This window comes from Coenobita brevimanus, chromosome 40 (assembly GCF_032717465.1).
Source record: "Coenobita brevimanus isolate Jiangsu-jjx chromosome 40, ASM3271746v2, whole genome shotgun sequence".
Taxonomy (NCBI): Eukaryota; Metazoa; Arthropoda; class Malacostraca; order Decapoda; family Coenobitidae; genus Coenobita; species Coenobita brevimanus.
In genome coordinates, this window is record NC_136993.1 from 23211801 (window position 1) to 23226437 (window position 14637).

At 44.8% G+C, this 14637-nt stretch overlaps 1 protein-coding gene across 1 annotated transcript in view; it reads left to right on the forward strand.

Annotated features, from left to right (window-relative positions):
• Positions 1-4794: 4794 nt before the first annotated feature.
• The window catches only part of LOC145396987 (glutamate receptor ionotropic, delta-2-like), a 182875-nt gene continuing 173032 nt past the window's right edge, over positions 4795-14637 (forward strand). The window contains exons 1-2 of the mRNA XM_080270214.1: positions 4795-4809; positions 13126-13270. Coding sequence (XP_080126340.1) covers positions 4795-4809; positions 13126-13270 — 160 coding nt within the window. The remainder of the gene's footprint in view (positions 4810-13125; positions 13271-14637) is intronic.

Below are 14637 nucleotides of genomic sequence, written 5' to 3' on the forward strand. Positions count from 1 at the left end.
CCCCGTTTGGGATACATGGCGTCTGGCAATGAATGAATGAATGAAGTATTGTTCATTGTGGCCCGCTCACAAGTGGTTTTCTTTCAGGTAACAGGTAGGCAAACTCAAGGTATATCCAATAATTTTCTAACCAATATCCAATAAACAGTATCAACTCCTGTATTGCACATACTATACTTCACTTATATGCACTTGTAGAACTTATAAAAGACTTATATCTTAGCACTTTCTATAATTCACTTATAATATCACACATTTCACTCATTTATGAAAATACACAAACTTCTGCACTACTGTACACTATTTACAATTCTCCACACACCTGCTCAGTACTCATACCACTCCCGAAGGGCCAGGTTGTGGAGAATCTGCCCTTGAAGTGGTAGGCTGAGGTGCGGGGGAGCACAAGCAGGCGGTGAGAGTGTGGGGGAAACGGCTCTGTGGCTTTTTTTTCCGCAGATGACCGCCAGGTCCGCGTCACTTTCCCGATGTCCTGGGTCATCTTGCACCTCCTCATCGCCGAAATCATCACTCTCGTAGACTGTCCCTTCCTCCTGGAGAAGTCGGAGAGCCCTCTCTGGTGTCGGAGAGCGAGTAGGGGTTGGAGGGTGAGAGAGCTCACTCTCCACGTGCTAGCTTTTTTTTCTCCTCAGAGGACGTACTCGTGCTGAGTATACGAGAGGAGACAGTATCGTCAAGGGCACGTCCTATGTCACTATCACTAAGCCCTTTACCTGGCAATAAGGGCTGAACTTTCACGGGGATTGATGAGGCAATCAGCCCTTCATGTGGTGGGACAGAATCGGACGATGTCAAGGAAGATGACGTAACTCCTCTCGCTACCACTGCCGAGTACAAACTGAACAGTGCAGCCACAACCGCAGGGTACCTGGGGGTCCTACCTACCCCGTAGGTATCACAGAAAATGGGCCAGTGCTTAAACAGTGGCGGGAAGGTCAGTGCGATATATCAAGTCAACCGGCGGCCCTCCACACCCTGAATCCTGTCGTGGATACACGTCACCCAGCGGATTGGGGTTAAATAAACACTGACTTTTAAAGCTCGCTGACTTTACTTTCCAAAGAATTACACATAATGCTTGGCAACTTCACTTCACTGTTTTCACAAGTACTGGATCTTTACAATCTGCACTAACACTGAACTGTACTCAAACTGAACTGAAATGAAACTGACTCCCATAGGTTCTTCCACCTCCTTATACGGCATTGCATTACACTCGAAACTTCTAGTGTACCCACACACCTACTGTTACCAAATCAGATACATCCAAAACATGCCAGAGTTTTCTTACACTTAATACTAAAAATTATTAATCATACAAACTGAGATACTCTTGTAAAATAACATAATTTAACAATCACATAAATATAACGTTATAGAGAAAAAGAGCACAAGAATTAATGTATAACTTTACAAAATAATTCCCTTCACAAATAGCACAATAACTGGCAACTCTGACACATAACTCAAACGAGAAATACTGAGAACCTTCCAGTACTTCCTACCTAGCAAATCTCGCATCTCAATACGACCCCCTCCCTAGTCCTTTGTCGTCCCGACAAAACTACACAATGTAAGCAAACACAACCCTTAATCCAGGGGTAGGTGGGGCACCCATCATCCACACACTTAATGTAGCGGTACTCGGTTTTTAGGGTAGCTCTACATTAAGCGGCCAGCCAAGTGATTTCCTGTAAACCAGGAAAGCATTTACCTTATAACCATCAAAGACGTGTTCCCTACGTGACAATAGGTGGGTTGGCAGAGGGTTAGTCCCCTCCCCGGAAAATAATTAACAAAAAATACGAACAAGAAGCCTCAGACCAGGACTGACTAAAAGGTGACGACTAAGGACCGAACAAAGGACATGGTAAAGATTGCGACATGGAATGAAAGAAGTGCAAATTATGAGGTGAAAGAGAGAGAGAGAGAGATTGTCCAGGTGCTTGAGGGTGCAAAAGTGAATATATGTGGATTAACTGAAACTAAATGGTGAGGTGAGAGTGTGAGAGAATGGAAGTATGGATGGGGTATACGCACGGGAGTGGGTGAGAATGAAAGGGCAAAAGAAGGAGTGTGCATTGTTGTGTGCAAGAAATGGAAGGATAATAAAAGAGAATATGGATCAGTTGGCTCAAGGATTATGTGATTAAGACTGAAAGTTGGACTACAACTGTGTGTGTGTATGAGCCAATGCAAGATCGTACAAGCAGAGTGAAAGATGAGTTCTGAACAAACATGGAAGCGTGCATGGAAAAGTTCGAAATGAATGGATGTTTTTGATTGGAGATATGAATCTGAGAAGTAGGGAATGTGAAGGTGGATGGAGGAGTTGGTGAGTGGGGTGTACATCCAGAGGTGGATGAGAATGGCAGTGCGCTAGAGGACATTTGTACCAGGAGGGGGTTGGTGATAGCAATACCTTCTTCAGACACAAAATGATCCACAGGTATACGTGGCGAGTGATGAGAAGGGTGAGTGGTGAACTGAATGAACAGAAGGCAATAATTGATTATGTGTATGGCTGATAGGATGAGAAGACGTGTTATGGATGCAAGAGCATATAGAGGTTGTGCGAGTGGACTTTCTGGCCACAACATGGTGGTGATAAGAATCAAGGTTCAAATGAAATGGAGAAATAGAAGAAGAGAGGGACAGGAGGAAGTAGTTCATACAAGGCGGGTGGAAAGGTTACAAATGGATGGAAAAATGCAGAGTATAAGAATGAAGTTGAGGAGCAACTGGGTAAATATGGATTGGAGCACATCGGGAATGTGGAAGGTGTGTGCAAGATATTCACAGAAGAAATCTTTGCAGCATATGAGGTCCTGTGTGGGGTAAAGAGATGACGAAAGGGGGGGGGGTGCAAGGAACAGCATGATGGAATGAAGAGGTGAGACAGGCTATGGCACAAAAGAAGAAAGCATATAGTGAGTGAATGAAAAATAGGGGTGTGGAAGAAGTTCAGAGGCGGGGGAGAGAGAGTTAAATGCAGTGAGGAAGAGAGGGGAAAAGGTTAGTAAGAGAGAGTAAGAAGAGGGTGGATGAGGAGTTTGGAAGGAATTTGAGTGTTATGTGTAGGGAATGTAAGAAAATGTTCTGGACAGCGCTAAAGAGAGTTAGATAGGGTGTCAGAGAAGTTAGTCGGGGAGTGAAAGATAAAAATGGTAGATTACTAGTGGAGAAGGGAGAAGAAGTGAGGAGATGGAGAGAACACTTAAAGGAATTGCTGAAGATAGAGAATGAAAGTAATGTGAGTGGCTGGGGAATGGCTGGGAGATGGAAAGATGTGAGAAGTGAGGAAGAAATCAGTATGATGGAAGTTGTGGAAGCAATAAAGAAAGTCAAAATGGGGAAAGCCGAAGGAAATGATGGACTGTGTGGTGAAATCCTGAAGCATGAGGGAGAGATAGTAGTAAAATGGATGTGGAAGATGTGCAGATTGGCCTGGGAGGAAGGTAGAGTCTCGGAGGATTGGAAGTAAGGTATAATAATTCCCCTGTACAAAGGAAAAACTAAAAAGAAGAGTATGTTAATCATAGGGGCATTTGTCTTCTTAGTGTAATAGGAAAGTATATGGTAGGATACTTACTGACAGAGTCAGGGAAATAACAGAGAATTACATGGAGAAGAAGGGAGGTTTCAGGAAGAGAAGAGGTTGTGCAGCTCAGATATTCATTCTTAGGTCTTTAGTGGAAAAGTTTGTACAGAGGGGAAAAAAGTTGTATGTGGCCTTCATGGATTTCGAAAGAGCATATGACAGGATGGATAGACAAGGGTTGTGGAACGTATTAAGAATGTATGGAGTAAATGGGAAGTTTTTGAATGCTGTGAAGAGTATGTATGGGGGTGCTAAGGGTGCAGTACATGTGAATGGTGATTTGAGTAAATTTTTTTATTTGAAGATTGATCTGAAACAGGGATGTGTCATGTCTCCATGGTTGTTCGATCTGTATATGGGTGGGGTTATAAAAGAAATACAAGATAGGGCAGTAGATGTTGGAGTGGCTCTAATGAAAGTGGGCAGCGTTTGGAAACTCTCTGTAATGTTGTTTGCAGATGATTTTGTGTTGTTAAGTGAAGACGAAGTGAAGCTGCAAGTCTTGGTGTGTGAGCTTGGGAAAGAGTGTAAGAAACGGAATCTAAAGGTGAATGTAGGGAAGAGTAAAGTTCTGGTCTTCGAGAGAAATGAAGTCAGTGAATGTACAGTGAGGTAGGGTGAGGAGGAAATGGAAAATGTGAGTATGTTTAAGTACTTGGGTAGTGTGATGAGTAAGGACGGGTGTTTAGAGGGTGAAGTGCTTGAAAGGGTACGACAAAGAAGAGAGGTTTTTGGTTCCTTGAAAGTAGTGATAAGAAACAGGGAAGTGAGCATGGAAGTGAAAAAGTTACTGCCTGACAGTATTGTGATACTAACTCTAGCATATGAAAGTGAAGCTTGGACCTTGTTGGAGGGACGGAAGTCAAGAGTGAGAGCAGTGAAAATGAGATATTTGAGAGGAGGATGTGGAGTCGCATGGAGAGACCGACTGACAAATGACGATGTGATGAAGCTTTGTGGTGTGGATGTGGATGTGATAGGAAGCGTAAGGAGAAACACACGCAGGTGGTTTGGCCATGTGGAGAGAAAGGAGAGTGAGAAACTGACAAGGAGAGTGTATGTGAGTGAGATGGAGGGGGAGAAGAGGGAAGGGGAGGCCAAGAATGAGGTGGAGGGATGGAGTGGAGAGGTACCCTGGCAGTCAATAGTTCTGTCCTGATTGAAGGCACAACATGAATCTCTACCAGGTGAGGTTCGAACAACGGTGCTGCGGGAAGAGAGGGATGCGAGGTGCTGTGGTAGCAGGAGACGGGGTTAGAGGGAGGGACTGAGTGTCCCGATCCATGGGTTGTTCGTTTCGTTCGTTTTTAAAGGCTCCAACATGCTTGCATGTGTCGGCCTTGGTCACCTAATGGCGGCTCTCCATGCTGCACGATCCATTGCAGCCTCCCTGTTCAGTCCCTTAACCCTAAGGTCACACTTAATGACCTCGTCCCATGTCTTTCTCGGTCTACCCCTCATAACCCCACCCCCAATATTAACACTTCTCACCTTCCTCACCCAACTATCATCCCCCATCCTCTCCACATGTCCAAACCACCTCAATCTACCTCTCCTCATCACAACACCAATACACTCCAGTCCCATCCTACCTCTCAACTCTTTCATTGTAAACCCAGCCCCTCCAGGCCTTGGACGCAGGGACGCACTGCACATCCACCTAATCATTGTCATTACTGTACGTCTGAGCCGGCGAATGTCTTCCTCCTTCACTGCCCAGGTCTCACTGCCATACAGCATTACACTCCTAACACACGCTGCATACAAAGACCCCTTAGCACGTAGGGAGAGCCCCCTCAATGTCAGGAGAGGCAAGAGCTCCCTGAACTTCTTCCAACCACTTCTCACCCTAGCCACAGAGCTAGCTCCAGCCCCACCTCCAGCACACAACATGTCTCCTAAATAACAAAACTCTTCCACACACTCAAGAGATTCACCAGCAAGTTCAATTCTTTCACGTCTGACGATCTCCACCTGCTCACCCCGGCACGCCGTACACATAAAATCAGCATTATCTCGCAGTCTACCTCTGATACCACTACATCTCTTATGCACCCATTTATCACACACACCGCACAAGATGGAATTACTTCCACGCCCTTGTGGCAAACTGCACATGGCCACTCTCCCTCGTCTTTGACAGTACCGCCACCAACCCTAGATATCATCACTTTTGTTTTATCTGCATTTACCCTTAAACCCTTTTGCCCCATACCATCTCTCCACTTCCTAAACCTTTCCTCCGCCTCCCTTTCATTCTCTGCAATCAACACCAAATCATCAGCATACAACTCCCACGGGAGTCCGTTTCTAAAGTCACGTGAAAGGGCTTCAAGTACCATGATAAACAACATGGGACTCAAGACTGACCCCTGATGCACACCAACATTCATGGAAAACTCATCACTCAAATCTCCATTCACTCTCACCTGGGTGTGAGCACCCACATACATGGCCATAACCACCCTAACCAGCCACTCCTCCAAGCCAAGCTTTCTCATTGCCCACTTCACCACCTCTCTAGGGACTCTGTCAAAGGCCTTTTCCAAATCAACAAAAACAAAATAAAGATCCCTTCTCCTACCAATATATTTTTCCTGAAGCTGTCGAACAATGAATATGGCATCAGTGGTCCCCCTACCTGGCATAAACCCAAACTGCATCTCATCAATATTCACTCTTTCTCTAATCATACCTTCTAAAACTCTCTCCATTACCTTCATTATCTGATCTAAAAGCTTTATACCTCTATAATTCCCTCTTTCCAGGGCATCACCCTTCCCTTTATACACATTTACAGTTACACTCTTCAGCCAATCATCTGGGACAACACACTCATAAATAATCCTATTTATCAGGTCAGTGACTAAACTCACCCCTATATCGCCTGAGGCCTTCAACATTTCGGCAGTCAACCCAGACACACCTGCTGCCTTCCCCACCCTCATCCTGCCTATTGCCTCACTCACAGTAGCAGTATCAATCAAAGGCCAAGGGCCAGACACTGGATCTGCTGGCTCCAAACCTTCCCTGTCCCAGTCAAACTCCTCATTCAACAACCGGTTATAATGCTCTCTCCATGCATCTTTAATATCCTCACTGTTCACCACTACCCTTCCTTCATCATTCTTCACACACTGCTCACCTATGATATCCCGATTATCCCTCTTCACCTGACCTGCCACCCTAAATATATTTTTCCTTTCCCCATGATTTAGGTTATCAAGTAATTGTCTCTGTGACTCAGACTTTGCCCTGTATACCTCTCTCCTAGCCCTACGCTTGGCAGCCAAATATTCCTCTTTGCTACCACCCTTCTTCCATTCCCGGAAAAGCCTTCTTTTCTCCTTAATTGCAGCTTCTACACCCTCATCCCACCACCAAGTTACTTTATGTCTTGGTGGTCCTCTTGTCCAGCCGCATGTTACATAAGTAACTCTCAAGAAATTGTTCTTGAGGGCTCTGTACTGTTCATTAACGCCTCTGTCTACAGCTCCCTGTTCAGCCACCACTCTCTTCAACTCGCTATTGAAGGTATCCCTTACTACTTGGTTTTTCAGCTTCCATATTTTCCTCCTAGGTACATAAGTCCTCTTTTTCATCATTTGTTCTTTAAGCACCATATCACAAATCAATAGTTTGTGCTGCTACACACACTCCTCACTTCCTATAACTTTAACATCCCTCACTAACCTCCTATCGGCCCTCCTAACCAGAAAATAATCTATCTGACTGCTATTTCCCCCAGACTCATACGTAATTAACCTACTGTCTCTTTTCCTAAAATATGTGTTGCACACAATCATGTCCGTTGCCTCCCCAAACTCGAGTATCCTTTCCCCTTCTGCATTCCTTAGACCATATGCACATCCCCCATGCACTCCTTCATAACCTTGGGCTGCTTCACCTACATGACCATTTAAGTCCCCTCCCAAAATCACTATCTCATCATCCCGCATACCACCCACTACACGTATTAAATCATCCCAAAATCTATCTTTCTCTGATTCATCCAATCCTGCCTGTGGAGCATATGCCGATATAATCACAGCTATCTTTCTTCCCAACAGAATTTTCACAACCAATATCCTATCGCTTACTCTCAAAACATTCATAACATATTCCACCCATTTCTCCGCAACCATCACACCAACACCTCCATATCCGTCTGTCCTCCCCTGCCAAAACAACTTATAGCAACAGTCCTTCCCAACAATCTTTCTGGCTGATCCACCCCTGTACCGGACTTCCTGCAAACACGCCACGTCCACCCACCTCCTACTGAATGCCTCAACGACTTCCCCTGCTCTTCCCCTCAAACTTCCCACATTCCATGAACCCACCCTCATCCCCATGGGTGATTTACTGTCCTCAGGCTTGCTTTGAAACCTTTTTTGTTTTGTCATCTTCAGTATTAATAAATGGGGACAGACACAGCACAGGTCCCACTCACCGCACAGTCCCAGGTCCAGGCAATGGATCTGGGATCCCTAGCCCACCAGCTTACCAGTGGCTGTGGTAGTGGCCTCGGTTGATAAGTATTTATTATTGCCATACTCTCCATGTGATTCACTGATAAGGCTGGGCTGTAATATTGAAGACTTACAACAATGTGTATGGTCAAGTATTCCATGAGACTGTGAGAATACGTGAAAGTAAACCTTGGTATACTCGTAGTGAATTTCAGTCTCTGCAGTTCGGTTTTGAAGGAAGCGGACAGCACGAAGCGATGAGATTAAGCAGATTGTAGAGCTGTCGCATACTACCGCCAACTTTGATCAAAGTAAGTAACTCTGGTTATTATTTTGTTGTATTTCCCTGTAACTCCATCCCTCTCTTTTACTCCCTAACCCCTTTCCATCCATTCTCACCATTCCTGTCAATCTCCTACATCTTTCCTCCCTCTTCCTTACCTCTTTCCACCCACTTTCACTCTTCCTACCTACTTACTCCTTCCCTTTAGGGTCCATGGATCTCCTGTTTGGATCCAGTGCTGTATGTTATCAAACATACAGGGAGAGTTAACTGGTGACCTGAAGACCAGTGGTAATGGAAAGTTTCCCTTTACTACGTATAGCACGACATTCATTGCACAAATATTGTCTAGAGACAGTCGGACCAGCTTTATTCGTGGCCTGATGATTATCAGAATATTCATCTATCCATCCAGTGTTTTACACACAATATCAATCAAATGTCCAATCCAATCAATCCAATCCTATGTCGCCCCATGAGGAGTATAGGAACCCGGGGCTAGGCAAGTTGGTTCTGACATTTAAGATAAGAATGTCCAGCCTCACTCATCTTTGAGGGGCATTACCTGAGCAATAAACCCCAATCATCCCTTGGATATAAACCTACACAGGCTCAATCCGATCGGAGCATCTTAATTACCCACTAAGCACCAGGCTCCATAATTTGGTTATATGGTCACCACCCACTGTAGTAAATGGTCTCCTGGTGTTCCGAAAACCATTTGGCTTGTCACTCAGTGTAGAGTCACCCATAGGCAGAAAGTAAAGGAAAGAATGACAGAAGAGGGAGTGTAAAGTCACCCGTAGGCAGAAGAAAGAGGAAAGAAGGAAGGAAAGAAAGACAGAAGGGGAAGAAAAGAAGGAAGGAAAGAAAGACAGAAGGGGAAGAAAAGAAGGAAGGAAAGAAAGACAGAAGGGGAAGAAAAGAAGAAAGGATAGGGAAGACACAAAGCAGTACTACATCGAGTGAGTGGATTGTGAGTGCCCCCACCTGCCCATTTTCCAAACCTTCCCAAGTAGAAAAACATCCTCGTCCATGGGAATGCACGATTCCTCGGAGATGTCCCAGTCATAATATCTTCGCCCATGGTACTGCCTAAGATGATTCACGTGTACCACATTTGGCCGAGACTTCCTGCCTCCCCACATACAGTACATTACGTCTGATAGGCGGTCAAACACAGTGTAAGGTCGGTCCCATGTGTTCTGCAGGTTTGGTGACTGTCCCTCCTTCCGCTAAGGATTGTATAACAAAACTCGGGCACCATCCTTGAAGCTCACGTCGCTTGCCTTGGCATCATACTTTGCCTGAAAACTTCAGAGCTTCTCACACTTGATGATGTACTTCAGTCACCTTTTCCTGAAAATGCTTCACATAGCTGGAGGTGTCAGTAGGCAGCTCTTCACCAGGTGGTCTTCCCATTTACAGGTCAGTGGGTAAACGTAACTCGTGGGCCAGCATCAGTTTGGCAGGGGTGTAGCCGGTAGACTCTTGGGATGCAGACCAGTATGCCAGCAGCAACGCAGGTAATTTTTGGTCCCAGTCCGTTTAACCCTCTGCACAGTACTTGAGAAGTTCTTGTCCCAGGGTCCAGTTGAATATCTCCACCATTCCATTTGACTGTGGCCTTAGTAGGTTTGTCCTGGTCTTCTTGATTCCCAGTAGTGTGCACCACTCACAGAAGACAGCAGACTCGAAGTTTCTACCCTGGTTTGAATGTAGTTCTTGTGGCATCCAAAAACAACAGAAAATCTGGTCAACCAACATCTGAGCAACAGTCGCAGCCTCTTGATCAGGGATGGCATAGGCTTCTGGCCACTTTGTGAAGTAGTCCATGGCAACACATATATGCTGGTTTCCTCTCTCAGCGAGTGGCAAAGGTCCAGCAAAGTCCACCGTGACTTTTTCCATCAGTGCACCCTCTTGGTACAGCTAAAAACGGGCACAACAATGTTTCTTGGGTCCCTTCTTGGCACAACACACATCACAGGCCAGACACTACTCTTCAACATCCTGACACATGCCAATCCAGTAGAATATCTGTCTCAGCCGGCTTAGAGTTTTCTTCACTCCCAGGTGCCCACTAGCGATCTGGTTATGGGACTCATCCAAGATCTCGGACCTCATCTTTGTCAGAACCACCAGTTGCCAATACTTGCTGAGGCCATTGCGTGTCTCCCACTGACCTCAGTAGCTCTTGGTTGCAGGGCTTAACCTGGAAACTTCTTCCCAAGATGGTCGCACTGCACTCTGCTGCAGCCACTATAGCTCTGGTGGCAAATCTGCATCCTCCATCTGCATCCTCTCCTCTATTGACATCTGGCCCAGAATTTCCACTGCAGCACCCTTGAGGTTAGTAGCAAGCTGCACTGCCATCTCATACTTCTGCTCCTCAAGCTTGGCATCTAATTCCTCCTTAAGCTGTTGCTCTTCTTTCATTTCCCCCATGAAGACATCTAGCTGTCCTTGCATCATCAGTTGTATGCAATTCTCTCTGTTGCTCCTCTGATCCCACTTGAAGTTGTTCATATTGTTCTTTTTGTTCTTCATGTTTTGCCTCTAGTTTCTCACTCTGTGGCTTCAGTTGTATACTTTGTGCCTGTAATAGTTCTCTGAGTTCTTTCTGCCCTTCATTTAGTGCCTGTATTTGTTCTTTGAATTCTTCCTGTCCATTTTGTACCTGTAATTGTTCTTTGACTTTTTAGTTTGTGCCTGTAATAGCTTCACCATTATCGCCAGGGAAATTTCCTCCTCCTACGCAGATCGAGACCTTGTCTGCACACCTGCTTCCATGTCGATGGTTAGCCTCACTGCAGCCCTTAATAATCCAAGCTCCTGACACCAGTGTTACGTCCCCACCCCATAGTACCACAGGCTCCAACAGCAGTAGTTCAGTATAGAAAGGACATTGCCCAGTGAGTTGTTCTTCCTATGGTCAGCCTTTCGGTGTACAGCACACAAGATCAGTTCAGGAGTTGTAAATAAACACTAGCTTCATAAGTTCACAGTCTTTATTTTCCAAATAATTACTCTTAATGCTTTCCAACTTCACTTCACTATTCTCACAAGCACTGGAGCTGTACAAACTTTACCAATTCCAAGTACACATAATGCATGACAACTCTTCGCTATTTTTCACAAGTACCAATGAAATACAAACTGACACTGCACTACACAAACTGAACTGAGAACTGACTGAACTCGCTCTAGTTTCTTCCCCATCCTTAAACAGCCTTCCTTGCTTCTCCAAAATTCTAGGACGTGCTGGTCCTGTACCTGCCCCTAGCAACAACAGTTGCCAATTTGGAGACATCCAAAACATGACAACTTCTCCAACACTACATAACCCTGTAAATTATTTAGCATACAAACTTAAAATGAATTACATAATTTAACAAACACCCACAAAAAATAAAACATTATAAGGAAAAAGAGGACAAAAATTAATGCATAACTTACGAAACAACTACATTTACAAACAGCAGGCAAACTGGCTACTCTGACTCATACCGGAACCTATGGTAAACATCAGGAAACGTCAAGAAGCTCCTCGACTACCTAACTGGCAAATCTTGCTTCTTAGCAATATATTTCAAATTAATGCCAGTCTGATTTGTAAATAATGAGTTGAAATAGGAATGGAAAGATTATTATCCTGCCTTGATTATAATACTGTAGTTAATAGAATAATTGTTTCAAGCTTAATTTTCAGATCCAGTGTCAGACACTGTTGTTTGTAACATGGTATGAATGTTTTCATTTTTGATAATATGATTTTTTTTTAAAGTAATAGTTTGTATATTTTTGCCCTTTTTTACATAGCCAAATCATCGTGCATGACTCTGATCAATAAAATTTCGTAGCAAAATGTGTTTTATTAATCACAAGAAACAAATATCTTAGGCCTCTCACTAACAGAAGGTGAATAATAACAGTTTCTATCATTATTATTTTTTTCATCATTACATTTACTGATAATTAGTATTATAACAAATGAAAAATTTTCAGGCTCTAGGCTAATTTTATTATTTTTTTTCCAGTCAATACATCACATTTACAGTACATATATAGTCACTTTTTAAATGTTCCTTTGCAAATCCACACATGTACTCTAATAAAGTGTTCATAAATAGAGGTTATATTGATGTAAATTAGTTTTGGATTTGTTACCATAAAAGTACAGAAGTATGGCTGTAATTTTTCTGTACTGTACGGTACAGAAAAATAATTGAAGAAACGGTACAAAATTATGGTACGGTATTGCAGCAAGGTACGGAGTATGGAAAAACATCCTTACTGTACTGTACTATCAGTCTTGAATACAACACTATAGGCAGTAAAGGGCCTGTTCTCACACAAGTTGTAATCAACAATATTTGGGTGCTAACTGTTCAACCAACTAAATGATGAGATAATAATTAGGACAACAACCTGTTTCCCTGAGTCACTTTTCATGCGAGACTTTTTTTTCCCCAACCAAACATAATGTTTTCCAGGTAGTTATTGTATAAACTCCCCATTCCATTGGCCCACACTCTCCGCTAGCTGCTTCTCACTACCAGACACTGTTGGTGACAGTAAGTAAAGGCTTATCTAGGTCGCTATCTATGAAACGGGATTTGTTTATAATTTACATTTTACTGTACAAAACAAAGAGATTTGCATCATAGCATTTAAGATTATGGCCTCAGTGTTGAGAGGTCCATATTTATTTTCCCCTCATCTCTGGCATCTGGTGGTCGTTTCAGGTGGCAGCATTTGAGTTCCCGCCTGATATCATGTATGACCAACAGGATGGCGGACAGCCGAGACTGTATGGAAGGGAAGTGGAGTTGATAAGAGCACTCTCCACCGCCTGCAACTTCACAGTAAACTTCTTGGAGCCTCGACCGAGTAAGGAGATTTCAGTCAGAGGATTAGTTTCGGTTTATTGTTCACATAAGGCCACATAAGACTGAGCGACTGATCAACCCTCCCCCCTCTAATGCTATAACTGAGTATCCTAGTCCCGGCCACTCACTCTTAAAGGAGCAATAGAGAATGATTTAGTAGGAAAAGTAGAGTATTCTTAAACTACATAAAATAGTCCATTAATCCCTAAAAGATGGGTATTTCCATATGTGGTCATGCCCCCCCACACTCCACACCCACCCCTCCCACCCCACCCCCCTACAATCACAACCACACACCACTCGCCACCCACCCCCACCCTCAACCCTCACCCCATCCCCCTCCCCTTCCTCCACCATCCCCAAACCCTCACTGCCTCCCAACTCCCCCCACCATCCCCCCAGTACCTCTCCACCATCCCCTACCACCCCTAAGCCCCACCCTCCCAACACCCCTCCCCAGCCTACCCCCACCATCATCCCCCACACCCCTCACAACCCCAATCCCCCAACCACTCCCCCACCATCTCCCTACCACCCACCATCCCCTATCCCTAACCCCCTACCTCCACCCCCTACCCCCACCACCCTGAACCCCCTACCTTCCTCCACTCCACACCCCCCAAACAACCCCACCCTTCCAACTCCCACCACTGCCCCCACCCTTTTACTCCACCCCCCTTCCCACCCTCTCATTTACCACCCCCACCTTACCACCCATCCCCAGCTCCGACCTCCCCCAAGCACCCAGCCCCCATCCCTGCACCACCGCACAACCCCCACCTCCCCACATCTCCCTCCCACAAATCCTCCAATATATTGCACCCGCCATTTATGCCCATCTGGAGCATATGTCAAAACATTCCAATCCCCGTCTGTCAGGGGTTATCCCATCCCATCTGGGTGTCATGTATACATGTCCTCCTGGGGCCATCTGGGTGACACGTATACTGCACATGATCTAGTGTTTCGTGGCATTGTTTGAATATTCCATGGGCTATTTCCACCACTGGCAGCCACTAGCAACCTTCCTGCATGCATCTGAGTCATGCTTCAGTTACCTGCTTACCTCCGTAATGGATAGACCTAAGCAAAAAGTTTTCCTTTGTCTGGATCCTTGCTTTATGCCCGCAGCCGCCGACTTCAACACCAGTGAAGTCCAAAGGCCAGAGAAGAAAAAGCCTTAGTGATAGTGTGATAGGGAGAGAACTAGAGATGATATTATCACAGATTGTGAGTGGAGAAAGTGATTCTTTCTCTCAGGAAAGTGACCACCATAATAATGTGTCGATAATTATGCACTGTGTAAGGAGGGTGGAGGACGTGAGTCCTCCACTGTGTGCCCATCATTTCCCTCTGTACATTCATCTG